The sequence below is a fragment of the Miniopterus natalensis genome, chromosome 14, assembly GCF_054644295.1.
Source record: "Miniopterus natalensis isolate mMinNat1 chromosome 14, mMinNat1.hap1, whole genome shotgun sequence".
NCBI classification, from domain to species: Eukaryota; Metazoa; Chordata; class Mammalia; order Chiroptera; family Miniopteridae; genus Miniopterus; species Miniopterus natalensis.
This window is the reverse complement of record NC_142094.1, coordinates 58,562,305-58,579,956: the sequence shown is the minus strand read 5'-3', so window position 1 is coordinate 58,579,956 and position 17,652 is coordinate 58,562,305. Positions and strand designations below refer to the sequence as shown.

At 58.7% G+C, this 17,652-nt stretch overlaps 1 protein-coding gene across 2 annotated transcripts in view; it reads left to right on the top strand.

Moving 5' to 3' along the window:
• Positions 1-16,154, top strand: part of HTRA1 (HtrA serine peptidase 1) — a 43,936-nt gene extending 27,782 nt beyond the window's left edge. The window contains exons 4-9 of one of the 2 annotated variants that reach the window (XM_087824055.1): positions 8,695-8,889; positions 9,818-9,850; positions 11,137-11,251; positions 12,441-12,498; positions 14,148-14,243; positions 15,464-16,154. In XM_087824055.1, coding sequence (XP_087680181.1) covers positions 8,695-8,889; positions 9,818-9,850; positions 11,137-11,251; positions 12,441-12,498; positions 14,148-14,243; positions 15,464-15,632 — 666 coding nt within the window. In that variant the 3' untranslated portion in view covers positions 15,633-16,154. Of the gene's footprint in view, positions 1-8,694; positions 8,890-9,817; positions 9,851-11,136; positions 11,252-12,440; positions 12,499-14,144; positions 14,244-15,463 lie in introns of both variants that reach the window. The other variant, XM_087824054.1, reaches the window with a different exon arrangement.
• Positions 16,155-17,652: the final 1,498 nt, after the last annotated feature.

The following is a 17,652-nucleotide window of genomic DNA, read 5'->3' as shown; positions in this document are numbered from 1 at the left end:
CGTCTTCAGAGTTTGTGTGCTGGTGATTCTCAGCCCGCAGAGCAGGCCCTTCCCGCTCCGGCCTCTGGGCTCCTGGGCCACGACCTCCGCTCACCGGCTCCCTCGGTCGCACCCTGACTATCACTGAGGCTCCCCACCCCCTCTAACCTGCGTCCCGGCATCTGCCTCTTGGCCCACCACCTCCGCCTCTGGCAAGGACACCTTATGGGTGGGTGACCCCTGGACTCTCAGGCGCTGTGCTCAGGAGGGCCCCCCGCTTGGTGGTTTAATGCTCTGAGGTCACTGTCTTAATTTTATCTTTGAATTTGTGTTTTGTCACTGATGTCTCCTGAGACAGTGGAGCGTGTGGTGGGTGTTCCTCCCCCTGTGGCCCTCTCACCCCCCCAGGGCAGGTTCTCTGCCTCCCAACTCCCAGTCCCCTGGGACTGCTGGCCCCAAACAATAGTCACCACCAGCCTCCTTTCCGCAGGGGAGTTGGGTTAGGGCGAGCACACCCCATGGCGTCTTGGGGCAGTGGATGGAAGCAGGGCTTGGGCGGGTGATGCCATGGGCGTTCTGCCCGCGACCAGGCAGGGCCTAGCCTCTCCCATCCCATCCAGGTACCAAGTACATCCTGGTGAGAAAGGAGGCTGCAGTACCCTTGAGGTGGTCTGTCCTCTGGGGGTCAAGGCAGTGGGCCCTTGGGATGGGGAGGTGCCCCGCTCGACTTTCCCATCCCTGGTGGGGCACCGTGCACGGCTCTGTCTGGTAGCTGGTGGGCAGAGCACTGAGTCCCAAGGCCCCTGGGTCTGCACTCACCCCATGAGTATCTTTGTGCCCCAGGGAGTGGGACACTAAATAGCAAAAAAATAAATAAAAATCCAGACAGCTTGAGAGAGAACAGCAAGGAAGAAAGGAAAAGCTTAATACTTTAGGCCTTTATTGGCACTTTAAAAGTCTAAAACAAGGCATCCATGTTTTTATTTTGCCCTGAGCCCCACAAACTATGTACCTGGTCCTGCCCCAATAGCTCAGCTCCAGCCCATCTGCTCACCTGGGTCCACAGCCCACGGACCTGCCCACCTCCCCGGCCCTCGTGGGCCACCTGCCCGCTTCCCAGCGGGACCACGGGCCCTCTGATGTCTCAGGTGCCCACGTCCCCTCAGCTCCTCCGCGGCCCACTCTGCTTTTCCTCTGCAGCCAGGCGGGTCCTGCAGCACTGCCTCCTGCTGGGAACGGGTGGGCGACGTGCTGTTTTCGCCACTGCCTATTTTTTCAGGAAAATGAAAGGTTAGCGTAACTGTTTCCAGGAGGCGCGTTGACTCACCCGGTTGAGCCGGAGCCAGTCGCTGAGCGTTAGCCTTTGAAGCAACCCCAGCCTCAGGCCGGGCCCGGAAGCGCGTGTGCTGGGCAGCTGGCCGCTGCGGCGGCTTCTGCAGATTCAGCAGCAAAAATATTTTTGTAACAGGAGCACTTTATACTTTTCAAAGAAGAGAAAGAAGCATTGACCTGCCTCATTTGGTTAAAAAAAAAAAGCTGCCGGTGTTTTCTTTAGTTTCGTTGGTTTGTTTTATTGCTCTTGTCTTGGCGCTCAGGGGACAGGGTCATGATGAGATGAGCTCTCAGGCCGTTAGGCAGAGCCCAGGTGGCCAGCGCTGAAGCAGGGATGGGCCGTCGCGTTAGGTCCTCTCTGGACGGTTGCCGGCTGAGCTGGCGTTGGGAGCGGCCCCGGAGGCTGTGGGAGCTCCTGTGGTCACCTGACCCGCTGGGGAGTCGGATGAAAGATTTACAGAGGACCCTGGCGCCTGTTTGGATCTTACCAACTTAACTGCTGTCTGCTGATAGGTGTTTTTGGAAATCAACCAGGTCTTCCGGGAAGAACCCTAATTATCAGAGCGGGGGTGCCCTTGGGAGTCACCAGGCTCAGCTCCTGTATTTTAGAAGGGGAGAGACCGAGACCCAGAGAGGTCCAAGTGGCCCAGCGTTTTGGAGTGAGTTAATGTGAGATCAAGACCAGATCCAGATGTCCTGCTGCCGGGGACAGTGTGCTCCCAGGATACGCAGAGGCCGAGGAGTGTGCGCACACGTGCACGTGTGTGTGGGCCTGTGTTCGCGCGTGTGTGTGAGTGGTGTGTGCGTGTGTGCATGTGCGTGACGGGTGTGTGTGTGTGGTGTGGATGTGTATGTGTTTCTGTGTTAGCGTGTGTGTGTGTGAGAGTGGTGTGTGCATGTGAGTGTGTGCGTGTGTGTGACGGGGGTGTGCGTGGTGTGGATGTGTATGCGTTTCTGTGTTCGCGAGTGTGTGTGTGAGAGTGGTGTGTGCATGTGAGCGTGTGCATGTGTGTGACGGGGGTGTGCGTGGTGTGTATGTGTATGCGTTTCTGTGTTCGCGAGTGTGTGTGTGAGAGTGGTGTGTGCATGTGAGTGTGTGCGTGTGTGTGACGGGGGTGTGCGTGGTGTGTATGTGTATGCGTTTCTGTGTTCGCGTGTGTGTGTGCGCACGCGTGCACACATGCGGGGGGGTGAGTGCCTGTGTGTACGTGTGCATTTTGCCTAAGCCTTCAGTCTGCAGCGCCCCGGGTGGATCTGGAGAGCAGCCAGAAGCACGCCATCAGCCTGGCCCTTGCTCAGCTCAGCCCCAGCGTCTCTTCCCCGGGGGATCCCGGCAGTCGTGACTCACTTCAGCGAGAGCCCAGGCCACGCGGAGCCCTGAGGGCAGGGGTGTCGCACAGGCCTGCCCCACTCCCAGCCCGGGCCTGTCTGAGGATGGTGGGAGCTCCACGCTGGAAGAACAGCGTGGCCCCGGGAGGCAGGAACTCAGCTTCCTCCGCCCAGCCTCCCTTCTGATTTTCCTTCCAGTCCCCCGTTACCCTGTTGTATGACGTCTCCTCCCCCATCACCTGCCCCTGTGGACAAGTCCGGGCCCAGAGCAGCTCTGTCTTACTCGCCAGCTGTGCTCTGAGCATCTGGCAGTGGGCAGAGTGGGCTGGTGACAGGAGCACCTAGGATCTCAAGGGCACAGAGGATTCTGGTCCCGGTAATGCCACCACTGAACTGTGGGACCCTCGGTCCCTTGGTGAGGGGAATGGGCACAGTGTCCATGGAGTGGCTGATTGTAAAGGCCAAGGGCATGCCAGAGCCCGAGGCAGGTAGGGGATGCTTGCCAGGCCTGGGCTTGCCTATGGCTCTGCGCGGATCACTGTCTTGCTGACCGCTGCAGAAATTCAGAGGGCACTGCTTTCCTCTGAAGCAGACCTCTTCTCTTGCCTCCTCCCCATCCCCCCAAAAACCTGCACAAAAGAGCACACTCACTAGAGCCCTTTCTGAGCATTGTTAGGTACTAGGATCTCCACTTTCATGAGCTGTTTCCCCCGAAGTTCCTCTCCCTGCTGGCAGAGCCCTGGGGTGGTTTTAGGTTCACCCCGTCCACCCCTTTCCTGATGTGGGCACCTCCTGAGCCTGCTAGGCAATCACGGGCCACGATCCTCTCTCCAGTGGGTGGCCGAGGGCAACCTTATGCCCTGTTGCTGGCCAGTGACCCACAAGGAGGAATGTGCTGGGCCCCTCGGGTTCTCTGCTCTTACGAAGGGACACACGGGAGAAAATGTCTTCCCTTCCACGGGGCATTATCATCTTTGCGTGACGCCTGGCGTGACGATCGCCGTCTCGTGGCCACAGGAACAGGCTGACCAGACAAGAGGAAGGAAGGAGCCTCCCCTTCTCTTGTCCTTGAGCCTTTGGGGTGATCAGCCCTGGCCCCACCTGCCCTTGAACAGGTGGATATTCATTCCATTTCTGGTTGGGTTTTGTTACTTGCAGCTGAAAACACCCTTATGATACGCCCGGGTCATCTTTAGTGTTGATCTGTGTTTAGCCCGTCCGGAAGATCCTGGGCCGAGCTGGCCGTGGAGGTGGTCATTGGGACTTGGTCTCTCTTCAGTGCCGTGTGCCCTGGTGGCTGTGTGGCTCTCCACCCATCAGATGTTAAGCCTGGAGGGCACAGTGGCTTTCATCCGCCTTCGTGGTCACGGTGCCAGCTCTCCTGAGACGCCTGGTGAATGCCAGTTGAGAAAGCTCTGTGTTGGCAGCGGTCTGTGGGAACAGTGCCGCTGGGCCCACAGGTTGTTGAGAGAATCTTCAGTCATAGCAGGCACCAGCCTCCCCCAAGCTTTAGCATTAAACCGACCACACAATTAGCATCCTGCCTACGGCTAGTATGAGCGTGAGTCTGGAGTCCACACCCAGGACTTCTGACACCCTCCCGGCCCTTCCTCCATCGACCTGGGCGGCAGTGGGCTGACAGCTCAGGTAGTGGGGGATTCGTGTGTTCTCACTCACTCTCGTTGGCTCTGTCGTGAGGATGTCATTTAGCATCACTGAGCTTGCAGGCTGCGGGCAGGTGTGCATTTCAACCCAGGTGACCCTATTCCCTCCAGCTTCCCAGGCTCCCCCTCTCACGAGCAAAAGCACAACCTTGAGGACTGGGATGTCCCTTGTCCTGGAAGGACTTGGGCCAGTCTTGAGCTGGGTGGGGCCGAGGGCTCCCTCTCGGCTCTGATGTGGAGCCTGGGAGCTTTGTTTTGGCCCCTGAGGAGCTCTCCCGCCTTCCTCCTTTGGTGCAGGAACTTGGGAGCTTGCGTCTCAACCCCCTTAGTGTTTGGAGCAGCTGACGCAAGACACAGAGCCCCAGCCTCATGCTCCCCCTCGGGGCTCTGCTGTCTTCATCTGCCCGGTGGGGGAGGCTGTCTGCCTCTACTTCATAGGCCTGCCCCAGGCCCTGAGGCTGCGAGGCTCCAGCGAGATGGCGAGACGAGACGAGACGAGACGTGGGAAGTGGCTGTTAGGAGAAGGGCTGGCATCTCCAAGACGGCTGTGGCTGGGGCCGCTTCAGAGACCAGTCGGTGTCTGCAGCCGGAGCCTTGGGACGCCCTGATGTGGGTGGTGGGGAGCCAGCCGTGGAGAGCAGCACAGGGTGAGACCGGGCACCGGTGGCTGGCGTTTCCCGTCTGCAGGTCCCGGCCGGGCGTGGCTGTGCACTTCCAGCCCTATCTGCCTTTCATCTGCCCGAGTCCCCCCGTGGAGCGTCTGTCTAGACAGCTGTGGAAGAAAATGTTCAGTCGCCGCGCAGGAATGTGGCCAAAACGTATGGCCGCTCTGGACAGATGGCCCCGAGGGGAGGGGAGGCTGAGCGTCAGCTCCACTTGGACATGGAACTGACTGGGAGCCTGGTGCTGTGGGGCCAGCTGCCTCCCTAAAACCAGCCCCCCAAAGGCACTTCCACGGAGAGCCGTAAGCTGGCTGGGCCACCTCTCTGTCCCCGTCCCTCTGTGGCAAAGGTCCCCGCCTGCAGTTAGAGCCCTGGGTCGACACGTCCCAGGAGTGCAGGTCTCAGAGCTGGGATGCCCGTGGTGTTCCGCCAAGCTGCTCGTCAGTGTGAGAAGTCGTTCCTCTGAGCCTCAGCTTCGACGTCTGTAAAATGGGGGGAACATGCTCTAACTCCTCAGGTGGTTATGAAAGTGCTTTGTCACCTGGGACGTCAGGTTCGTTCCCTTTGCATCAGTTCAGGCTTCGTGTTGCATCCGCTCCCCTGGTTGTGCGTCTACCTGCTTTTTTCTAATGCGGGTCCTTCATCGTCTGAAACGTTTGAGTGAACAAAAGCTTGCACAGCCTGGCCGGCATGGCTCAGCGGTTGAGCACCGATCTCTGAGCCAGGAGGTCACGGTTCGATTCCCGGTCAGGGCACATGCAGGGTTGTGGGCTCGATCCCCAGTCGGGGGCGTGCAGGAGGCAGCCGATCAATGACCCTGTCATTGATGTTTCTCTCTCTGTCTTTCCCTCTCCCTTCCTCTCTGAAATCAATAAAGACATGTTAAAAAAAAAAAAAAGCTTGCACAGGTGGGAATCAGTGCTGCCCTGTGACCTGTGTTTCCTCCTGTTTGGTCAGGACTGGTCTTTGGGAGTCTCTGGGCTGGATTGCTGGTGTCCCCTTGTCCAAGCCCGTGTGGTCACCTGAGTGTGGATGACCTTTGCTGCACTGGGGCCACGCTTGCCCACAGGGTTCTCTGGGCATCCCCTGGAGGCCTGGCCCTATCCAGCAGGGGTGGCTGAGCAGCGCGCAGGCCCCCGGGGTCTCTCCCCTGTGCCTTCGCAGCTCTGCACCCCCTCCCTCTCAGTGGTCGCCTCTTCCCCTCGCTCTAGGCCTGAGCTCAGGCTGGAGAAGGGGAGTTATAGAGACACTGTCTTGACCCCCCTCTGCCTCCTAGGTACCCTGAGTCCCGGGAGCCCTGGGGACAGGGGGGTGGCGGTGGAGTTGCTCGGAGCTTTCTGATGGGATTCCCACCTTGTGGCTGAGCTGACGTGGGCCAAGCCCACCCTTCTGCATTTGAACTTGGTTGCGTGCACGAAAATTGGTGAGAAGCAGCTGTTATCTTGGGCAGCCAGGCAGACCCGGCCCAGGACCCTTCACCACGGTGTCCCCTTGCTCACCCCTCAAATTAACCCCAAAGGCTGTTCCCAGGCCCTGAAGGAGGAGTCATGTCCCCCGGGGGCCTCCCCCATCACGGACCCTAACTCCTGTCCCCGCCCGCCGGCTGCACTGTGACTGTTGGATGAGGTCATTGCTGGCAGGGGCAGCTGGCCTGGCCCCAGGGTAAACAGGCCACAGGCCGTGCTGAGCTGGCTGGAGTGCCTGGACGCTGGGGAGTGGCAGGGGGTGGTGGGGAATGTGAGGCTGCAGGCCTGCCCCCTCCAGAGCAGCACCGGGCACTCTGGCCTCACATGACCCCGAGGTCAAAGAGTCACTGTCCGGGCAGACCTGTGCCACCAGCCTTCTCCTGGGTGAACAACTGGGTGGCCCGGACTGGCTTGTGGGATTTTCGTTGGTGAGGTTTCCCCATTGGGTCTGCACAGGTCCCAGTACTTATACGATGCTTACCTGGCCCACTCCCATGATGCTTAAAATGAGCCAGGGGCCCGGCCGGCATGACTCAGTGGTGGAGCCTCGTCCTATGATCAAGGAGGTCACAGTTCGATTCCCAGGCAGGACACATGCCCAGGTTGTGGGCTCGATCCCAGTAGGGGGCTTGCAGGAGGCAGCTGATCAATTGATGTTTCTGTCTCTCTCTCTCCTCCTTCCTCTCTCTGAAATCAATTAAAACATTAAAAAAAAAACAACCAAAAAAAACCCCACAAGCCAGGCACTGCTCAGATCTTAAGTCACTTAATTCTCACGACTAACTGATGAAATGGACGTGTGACATGACCCCATTTTCCAGATGAGAACACCGAGGCCCCAGTGGTTGTGAGCTCAGGCCAGGATCTCATCGGCAGCCTGGCCAGAGGTCTGTGCTCTCGGCCACAGTGCTCTACCAGGCGCCCCGGTAACTGGCCTGAGGGGCGTCCCTTCTCACGCGTCTCTCTCGGAGTCAGTTTCAGGTCTCAGGTCCCGCCTCCAACGTCCCTTTCTTCCTCCGTGACCTGCTGGGCCGCAGCTTCCTGGGCAGCCCCTTCCTGATTGGGGTGGGGAGGGGTCTTCGTGGAGAGGAGCTGTGTGTGGTGGGTGAGAGAGCCTGGGGCCCGGGTCACAGCCCCAGGGTTAGGTCCCTTCTCTGTCTCAAGTCATTCAGTTGCTCAGAGCCTCAGTTTCTTCATCTGTTAAACGTCCCCCATTAGCTGGTGTCTGCTCTGTCCTTGGCAGAGGACATGCTGAAGTCACCGCTGGTGTGCTCTTCCCAGCCCACCCTCTGGACCCCCTGGCTTCTTTCTTTTGTGAGGTGGACAGACATGAGGACTCAAACTGCAATTAGCACGAGGCCAGGGCCTGGCCCACGTTGTTTGGGGCAGCTGCTCGTGTTGACTCAGAAAACAAGGCAAGGACTCCTTGGCTCTGGGAGGAAGGGAGGTGGGGGGCCAAGGCCTCCCCTGGTGGACGCCCAGCTCTTTCCGGCCTGGTGACTCGAGCTGGCTTCATTTCATCCCGAGTGGGATTGGAGGGTTGATGGGGCTCTGGCCCTGCCCAGCCTTCATGGGCCAGCCAGGATTGGGCTTGTTACTCAGCCTCACCCGGCTGGGAGCAGAGGTGGCTGACGGGGGACCTTTTCAGACAAGCAGAGAGCCCACCTCTTGGGTCTTGGTGTCTGGGGGTCCCGGACGCCTCGCTGCTCCGACCCCATCCGTCGCTGCTCCGATACCAACCTCACCGGGTTGGTATGTTCTTAGCACAGGACACATCCAACTGAGTCAGAGCCATCCCTGCCCTCAGTCTCCCGACTGCCCGGCACTCAGGAGAAAGTGCCCGTGGGAGCAGCTCCAGCCTGTCCCTGCCCCCCAGGGGGGTGTGGGCTCAGGGTCCTCCCCGGGCTTTGCTCTCTAAGATAACCCCAGGCAGCTTGCCCCATGTCTGAAATGCATCTCCCTCCGTCTCCTGGGCCTGAGGTTTCATGGTGAGTCTGTGCCCGTCGCTCCAAGACGTGCGGAGACCCCAAGGGGGCCGCCAGCCACCTCCCACGTTTTCCTTGGCTCGTGGCCTCGGCGCTCACCGCAGCGCCGCTGATTGTCATGGGTGGGAAGGGAAGCGCCACCCTGGGCCTGGAGGGGATGGAGGACAAGCTCGGTTTCCCCGGGCCTGGCGTCTGTGGTGCCCGCGTGGCCCTGCCACCGCCACACCTGTGCGCACGTCCCTTCTGTGCACCGAGCGACGCCAACCTTGTGTTCCAGGGGAAGCTGCCGGTGCTGCTGCTCGGCCGCTCCTCGGAGCTGCGGCCGGGGGAGTTCGTGGTCGCCATCGGAAGCCCCTTCTCCCTTCAGAACACCGTCACCACCGGCATCGTCAGCACCACCCAGCGTGGCGGCAAGGAGCTGGGGCTCCGGAACTCGGACATGGACTACATCCAGACAGACGCCATCATCAACGTGAGCCAGGCCGCCTGCCGGGCTCCGGCAGGTCCTCGGACAGGCGGGCTCAGGAACCAGGGTGGGGGCAGGTCCTCAGGTGCTGAGCCGGGAGTTAGTTCCCTTTGCAGCCCTAGAGCAGGTGAGGCCGGGCTGGCCCTTGGTCCTTAGACACCTGCAGGGACTGCAGAGAAGGGGACTTTAGATTTGCCAAGGTCTGCGGCCCGGAGGAGCCCCCCTCTCCCAGGGCAGCAGACTCTCGTGGAGCTGCCTTGGTGGCTTTGTGGCAGGAGGGATGCTCCCCTGGCGCCCAGGAGGTGTCCGCTGTGCCTTGGGGTGCAGCCTAAGTATCGCCCCCACACTGTTCGATGTCTGAGGAGTCCAGGGGTTGCTCCACACACTCTCATTAGTGGAATCTTTTCTAAGTCACATTTTCAGTTGTCTCCCGATAGGGTTGACGTTTGTAAAAAGCAATGTTGCCCCCAACACCCATCTATTTATTAGACCCATCTGTGCATCGCTGCCTCTGATAGGTTTTATTCCCCAACTTTTCTGTGATTCTGTGCGAAGTAATGGAAACAGAGCAAATCATGCGGATTTCTAGGCCCAGCTGCAGAGCGGGGGCCACACAAATGGGGGGCTGAGCAGACGGAAATCCCGGGCTTCGGCAACCCGGGTGGGCAGCCGGGCTGCTGCCAAGAGAAAGTTGTGCTGGGTGTTTTAGGGAGTTCATCGGTGGCCTCTGAGCTTTGGAGAGAAAAAAATACCATTTATGGCATATCTGAAACTTTCTGAAAGTGGTGAAGGTCCCTTTTTTCCCCAGAGAAAATATTAGGGTGACAAGAACAATCCCAGGAAAGAGCCTGCACTCAGGAGCCTGCGGGCAGGGAGGTAGGTGGGAGGGAGGAAGGACAGAAGCTCATAACTTTTCATTTCTGCTTGATTTCAGTACGGGAACTCGGGAGGCCCGCTAGTGAACCTGGTAAGGCCTTTCTTTTATGCTTTTTCCTTTGCTTTCTTTTCAGACATGAACTTGCCCAGCACATTCCTACTTTTAAAGTGACACCTGTGAATGTTGGTCTCCTTAAGAATCACCCTCCTTTTCTTTTTGGGGGGAGTAAGGGATGTGGGAGTTGAGGCTGGAAGTTATGTCCCTGGACACGCTCGCGCTTCAGTTACAAGGAAACGCAGTGGGATTCGGGTCAGAGCGGGAGGAGCCGGAGGAGCCGGCCTATTGGGAAGGTGGCAGCAGCCCTGGCCTGTCCCAGAAAGACCTCCGATGAGGCCTCCGGGCTGCGGGAGGAGCTGGCTTGGCGTGTCCGTGTCTTTGTCTTGGCCGGGAGCCCTCCCTCAAGACCTGGCTGGAATGAGGAGTTCCCCACTCCCAGAGACGTCACCCAGCCTGTATTCAAAGGCGGGAGCAGCAAAGGGAAGCCTCGGAGCCGGACTGTCAGCCAGGGCACAAGGGTGCAGCTCAGGGGTCACCGGCTCAGCTCTCGGTTACAGGTGACGAAACCGAGGCCACCTCCAGCCAGGCCCGGGATGGCACTGCCTCCCGGAGGGTCCCCTGGAGTTGGGGGCTGGATCCTCGTGCCTCGGGAAGTGTGCAGGGAGTGATTCATATGCTCTCTGGGCCGGTTTCCCGTGTCAGCCTGAGTTGAACAAGCCACTTAACAATGGCGTTCAGGATAATGGCCGAATGGCGTGAGGCGAGCCCGCTGTTCCAGGACTGTTTCCGACTGAGGAGCGTGGACCAAGCTGTGGGTTTATCTAGAATCAAAGCCCAGCCCGTGAGCTGGAATCTTCCGTGACTTAGAGCTGGTGGGGGACGAGCAGAGGAAATGAGGCCCTGAGGCTGCCGTCTGAACTGCATTTTCTGGAAATGAGGCGGGTGGGCCCATCCTGTCGGCAGAGGAATCCTGAGATGAGTGGAGTTGGGAGGAGCGGGAGGGTGGGGGCAGCCACCTGAAGCACTCAGAGGTTTTGTTGGAAACTTTCCTCGTGAAAGAGCAGATGTGTATCTTGAAACTATGTGCCTGAGGCGGTTTCATAGCGTGGGGAGGCCCTAGGAAGGCCCAGCGTGTGGGTCGCCCTTACCAAGCGTGACTCAGGGCTGCCCCGGCGAGGCCTGTCCCCTGCGGCCCGACCCCTCCTGCCAGCTCCCACCGCACTCAGACGGTCCTCTGTCCTCTCTCCCTCCCCAGCTCCCAGCTCGTCTTCAGGTGAACCTTTGTGGATTCCCTGAGCCATTTCTGTCTTGCCTTTCAGGACGGGGAAGTGATTGGAATTAACACCCTGAAAGTGACAGCCGGGATCTCCTTTGCCATCCCATCTGATAAGATTAAAAAGTTCCTAACCGAGTCCCATGACCGGCAGGCCAAAGGTAACGAGAGAGCCCGCCCGCCAGCCAGCCGGTGGGAGATGCAGGCCCAAGGCGGCCGCTCGGGACAGGGAAACTGGGGACTCGGGACAGGGAAACCACACGCCTGAGGGTCCCCCAGGACTTTTAATCAGGAAGGGAAAGAACGCACGTCCTGAAGCCCCCGGGATTAGGTCGTAGAGAGTTGCCATTTTTGACTGATGACCGTGAACGTTTCGTACAGGTTAATACAACCCTGGGTGATTCCTATACGTCATTTCAGCTCAACACTCACTTGGGTCATTGATGCCTTTGCCCGGTCATGTGGGGTTGTTAGTCCCACGTCACTGATGAGAAAGCTGAGACTCAGGGGGACCGTTCATTCCACTGAGGTGTAGGGACCCCCCTGCTCGGGGTCAGGCTGGGGTCCTTTGCAGGCGTGATGTTTACCTCCTACCTGGGGGTGGGGGAGGCTGATAGTAAACAGACAAATGAGATGATTTCAGGTACCAAGAGTACTTCCCAGAAAATGAGGCAGGGACATGGGCTGGGGAAGGGCAGCCGGGGAGACAGTGCGGCCGGAAACCCCTCCTAAGTGGAGACCTGGGGGAGAGGGAGCCAGCAGGTGAGGATGTTGGGGGAGATCGTCCGCCCCTGGACCAGCGGGGTCCAGGCCTCCGCACTGGACACAGGGTGGTGCGCACAGGACCCCAGAGGGGGCCTTGCGGCTGGATGCAGTGAACGCGTGGATGTGGAAGGAAGTCAGCCAGGGTCACAATGGCCACGGGAGGGCTGGGGTTGCACTTTAACTGCTTGGAGAACATGATCTGGTTGATGTCTTTGAAAGGTCCCTCTCTGGGCTGCGAGGTGGCTCTGCTAAGGGGGAGGGGGTGGCAGTGGGAGACCAGTTAAGAGGCTCTTCTGGTCACCCAGACCAGGGTGGAGGGACGGGGCCACACTCTGGACTTAGGTGACAGACGGAACCCTTATCAGATGTCAGGATGGGGAGAAGAGAAACCCAGGACCCCTCCTAGGTTTTCAGCCATGACCTAAAGGGACAGGAGTTACCACGGCTCACGGCAGAATTCAGCACACACCCTCCTGGCCCTGACTGCCCACTGCGAGCGGGGGGACTGAGCCTCATGGCTCACGGTGTCCCCGGCATAGCCACCCAATGGGGCTGACCTCTGCTGTCCTTCTGTTGCGCCCCCAGGCAAAGCCATCACCAAGAAGAAGTATATCGGCATCCGCATGATGTCGCTCACATCCAGGTGGGTAGCAGGATGTGTGTCTGTCTTACAGCTGAATGAACCTCAACTTCAGAAGGTTCCCCCTGGCGCCCCCTGCAGGAGGGGCCTCGAGCTGCCCTGAGAGATCTCAGTCTCTGGTTAAAGTTTAACATTAGGAAAGAGCGGTGGGGCCGTGATCCTTGGCCCCCGTTTTACCTTTCAGTTTTTGGGGTTTTTATTTATTTATGTGTTTTTATTGATTTTTACAGAGAGAGGAGGGGAGAGGGAGAGGGAGATAGAAACATTGATGAGAGAGAGTCATCGATCGGCTGCCTCCTACACGCCCTCTCCTGGGGTTTAAGCCCACAACCCGGGCCTGTGCCCTGACCGGGAGTTGAACTGTGACCTCCAGGAACCACTGAGCCCCACCGACCAGGCTCTTGCAGTTTGTTTTTGTGTTCTGAGCAGGTCCTTCCTTCTAGAGGACTCTGCCTTCCGTTTTGCGGGCAGGCCTGAACAGCGGGGTGTTGGTCACTCTCCCTCAGGCCTTGCTGCCACCACTTGTCCTGTTGACACCCACATTCCGGGAGTGCCCGGCCCCGCCCTGTGTCCAGAGCACCCTGCCGGTCAGTTGGGCTGCATGTGGGCTGTGGCTCTGGAATGTGGTCAGGCCCGGGGTGACTGATGGGCTTGTTTTCCCCGAGCTGGTAGAAGTCGGGCATGTGGCTGCCAGGCCCGTAACACGCTGGTGTTTTTCACCCTTGATGAAAAAACCTGATGCAATCCCATGCGTCCTGGTAACTAAGGATGTCACTGAAATTACTGTGGGTAAACTCGGCAAAGAACAGGACATCCTAATATAGATATTAATATATTATTGTTATAATTGATTCCCCGTTAACTAATGGTGAACCCATAGTATAGGTTAAGTACGTATTACGAATGCTCGTACCTTTCTTAGCCAAGACTAAATGTGCATCAGTCTGGTCTTGAACTCTGGGAGACAAAGGTGTAGCCCTGGGCTCCGGCCTCCTGAGTTCTTGTCCGAGCTCTGCGACTTGCTGGGTTGTGAGTTTGGGAACGATTTGGCCTCTGAATGCCTCCGTTTCTGGCATCTGGGATGAGGTAACGGCACAGGCGTCCGGGTGTGTGGTGAGGACTGGGTGATTCAGTGTGCCAAGGCTTGGCTTAGTGGGCGGTGGCAGTGGTCACTGGCCGCAGTGACGCCAGCCATGTTTACCACCTGCTCGCACCGCGCCAGGCACTGGGCGTCCTGCTGTAGCCAGACGATCTCATCTCATTCTCACAACAACCCTGTCATGGAGGAAACGCATTGCCCCTGTTTTGCATTTGATCAAAACCAAGGCACAGAGAGGTCAAGCAACGGCCCCAGACCACACAGTTAGGAAGCGGCAGGGCCGAGGCCCCCAGCCAGCCAGCCGCTCTGCTGTACGCGCTCCTCGGGTGGCGGCTGCTATCAGCTAATGAGTCAAATGAGTAAGAGTAATAAGCGTGCCCCTTGCTGTTGCCCAGTCCATCTCTGGGTCTAGGAGACAGGCGATTTAGAGCAGAATCGGGCACAGGAGGAGGAGCTTTACGTTGGAATTGGGCGGGAGAAGCGGTGGGAGCCGGGTCTGCGCTGGGAGGGCGTGGGCCCGGGTGCTAACAGGCGAGCCTTGTCCCTCAAGCAGCAAAGCCAAGGAGCTGAAGGACCGGCACCGAGACTTCCCGGACGTGCTATCAGGAGCGTACATCATCGAAGTCATTCCCGACACCCCCGCGGAAGCGTGAGTCAGTTATTTTCCCTTTCCCCGATTTCCTGCGGGTTCCTGGGGCCACGTCAGCTCAGGTGACTGGGGGTCCTGCACAGAATGGTCGGGCGTCCTGGGTCAGCCCTGCCCATCAGATGTTCCACCTGGTTCAGCTTAGGGCGCTCCAGCGAGAAGGGGCTTCCCGCCCTCAGGGTCGTCCAGGTGGGAAGAGCTGTCAGCTCCGTAAGAGTCTCCTGGACAGGCCTGGCTGGGAAACGGGGTGTAAGGAGCAGGGTCCCTAAGACCCCGGGCAGGGGTCCTGTCCTAGGCATCAGGACCCTCCCCCCCCCGACCCCGTCTGTTATCGGTCAGGCTGTCCCTGTCCACACCTCTAAAAAATAACGAGGCCACATCTAAGTCAGATGGAAAGAAGTAGCTCGACCAGCAAGCGGGTGTGTTACCTGTGCTGACCCAGTATCCAGAGGAAAGTGGTGGACGGGGCCAGCACACTCCCGGGGCTGGGTTTGGTGGTCGGCCTGCTTTTGTGCCACCCACAGGTTAAGAATAGATTTTGCATTTTTAAATGTTTGAAAAAACTTTTAAAGGAGGGTAGCAGTTTATGACACGTGAAAAATGTGTGCAAGTCAAACGTCAGCGTCCGTCCTAAGGCTTTACTGGAACCCAGCCGTCCCCGGTGGATGAGATACGGGCTAGGGTGGCTTCTGGCTGTGACAGCAGAGTTGAGTGGTTGGGACAGAAGGACAGCGAGGCCTGTGAGGACTGAGCCGTCTCCTACCTGGCCCTTTGCAGAAAAAGCTAGGTGGCCTCTGGGCTATTTTGTGCTGTTATAGGTAAGATCTAAAGTCACAGCAGCAGCAACGCAAAGGAAGTGTCCCCGTCCTGGTACGAACAGTTCTCTGAGTTGTGACACCTATTACAAGAAGGTTGGCCTTGGCCACGGTACGTGGTCGGGGGACTGTGGCACCCCTTGTCTCCCCTGCGGTCAGTCTGTCACCGATCACACAAGTGCTGGTAGTTATTTCCGAAAAGGACACGACTGACAGTTTGTCCGAAAGCCTCAAAAGGATATAACCCTCTAGCGGTCTAAGTCACGTACATTATTAGCCACCGCCCACCCTGTTTGCTCTGGGCCCTTAGGTTCTAACCCACGCGGCCGTCACCGCCACGTTGACCGCCTCCCGTGGCAGCTGGACGGAGGCGTGGAGGCGTGACGGGTGTCCTCCCCTGTGTTGCAGTGGGGGGCTCCAGGAGAATGACATCATCATCAGCATCAACGGGCAGTCGGTGGTCTCCGCCAGCGACGTCAGCGACGTCATCAAGAAGGAGAACACCCTGAACATGGTCGTCCGCAGGGGCAACGAAGACGTCATGGTCACCGTGGTTCCCGAGGAGGTCGACCCGTAGGCGGAGCGTGAGCTGGGCTCCTGTTTCCCTCAGAGACTCCTCAGTGACTCTGCGTGCGTCCTGGGCTGGTGGCACAGGACGCCGGGACTTCCGGCCGCCGGGCTGCCGGTTCAGCAGAAGCACCCGGCCAACAGGTTCCTCCTTCGTAGTTTGCAGGCAAAACCAGTGTAACTCGTAGAGACCCGCTCCCCCCCGACCCCCCGTATCGTATGTATGAGCTTTTCCCTCCAGCTTGGACTGTTCCCGTCACACAGGCAACATCTGTCCCCTCCTTTAGCTGAATCCCGTCCTGGTCCAGGGAAGGCAGCCGATGTGACGCGTAGATGAGAGGAAGGCCCCACGGGAGCCAGGTGGCCCCGGGCCTGGGTGTGCGCCCCGTGGCCTTCACCCAGCGGGGGACAGGCTAGGACCACAGGAGGGTGAACGCTGGCTCCCCAAACAGCCAAAGTCGCCTCTTTGGGGAATCTCCTCAGACCGGGAGCACAGTGACTTCGAGTTTAAGCTATTAAAATACTTCTTCATACTTGGCTTTCTGGCACGCGTGTTTTCCTTTCCTCCCAGCAGCTGGTTACAGTTCCTCGGGGGTGATTACAGTGTCAAGGGGCCCCCGTGAAACCACACTGTCCGCGCGGGGTCGAGCTCGAAGTCCGAGCGGTGTTTCGAAATCCCCCTGCGGGGCTCGCTGGCGTAGGAACAGCTGTGCGCGGCCCCTGGCTCCAGGCAATTGGATGTGAGGACGGTTGCACTCGCATCTGGAGCTTCTCAAGCTACAAAGAGCCTGTCGACCTCACACACCAGGCAATCGGTCAACAGAGATTTTCCGGGCCCCTGCTCTGTGCCAGGCACAGGGCTGTGTGTACAGAGGGGAATACAGAGCAGGATGACCTGGCCCTTCCCTCCCCAGAGGTCAGTCGAGAAACTAGATCTCTTTTTCTTTTAATTCTCACTTGATTTTTTAAAAAAAAATTTATTTTTTTTTAGAGTGGAAGAGAGAGGAGGGGGGAGAGAGAGAGAGAAACATTGATGTCAGAGGGACACAAAAATTGGTTGCCTCCGGCACACGCCCCAACCAGGGTTGGGGATCGAACCTGAGTTCCTTTGGTTCTCAGGCCAATGCTCCAACCACTGAGCCACATCAGACAGGGCAAAACAGGTCTCTTTTTCAAAGGGAGACGCTGCAGGAGATTAGGATACGACCCCAAACTGCCCTGGTCTAAGTCCCCAGAAAGCACAGGCTGAAGCTGATTCCCGTGTCCTGGTCTCTGAGATAAAAAGCAGACCGTGAGCTTGACGGGTGCAGAGCGGGGCTCCCCTCCAAGTGTCCCCGAGCGGGCACAGCCCCGGGTGGCTCCAGCCACCTCCATCTCCGTGAAGGTTTCCAAAAGTTTTGGAAGCTGGACCCAAGAAGCCTGTTGTAAAACTTCAGCTTGGAAATCTGCACAGGCCTGCGTCCCCACGGAAGCCCACGCCGGAGGGGAGGCTGTTTGCGCCAAGAGCGGAGGGTAAACGGCCCTCTAGCAGTCAGCAGTCTGGGGGGGCCTTGGACTTGACGGAGGTCCAGTTCTCTGGACCGAGAGCTTAATTGTCCCTGGACCAATGGGTGGCTAAGACCTCTGAGGTCAATTCAGAGCAGGAGAGGCTGTGGAAGGCCCGGGGCCAGGTGAAACAGTTGAGATCTGATTAAGCGAAGGCCTCTCAGTTCCGCCGCCAGGCAGCCGGGCAGCTGGTGTCCTTGCAACCCCGTGCGTCGGGCCGTTGCTGTCTGCTCAGACGGCCGTCAGAGTCCGGAAGGAGCGGTAAGTCCTCTCGCGCCTGGCGTGGGGCTTGCGTTCTCGCCCTCTCCGTTAGAGGGGATGCCGACTCAGAGAGCGGCCTGTGGCATCAGGGCTCCGTCGCAGCTGTTTTGCCGTGGGCCTGCTCCTCGGGGTGGTCCCCGGGGCCGGGAGGCTGCCACAGGTGGTGTGGGGTCAGAGCAGCCCCGGCCCGAGCCCATTTCTCTCCAGCCTGTCATCGCTCGGGA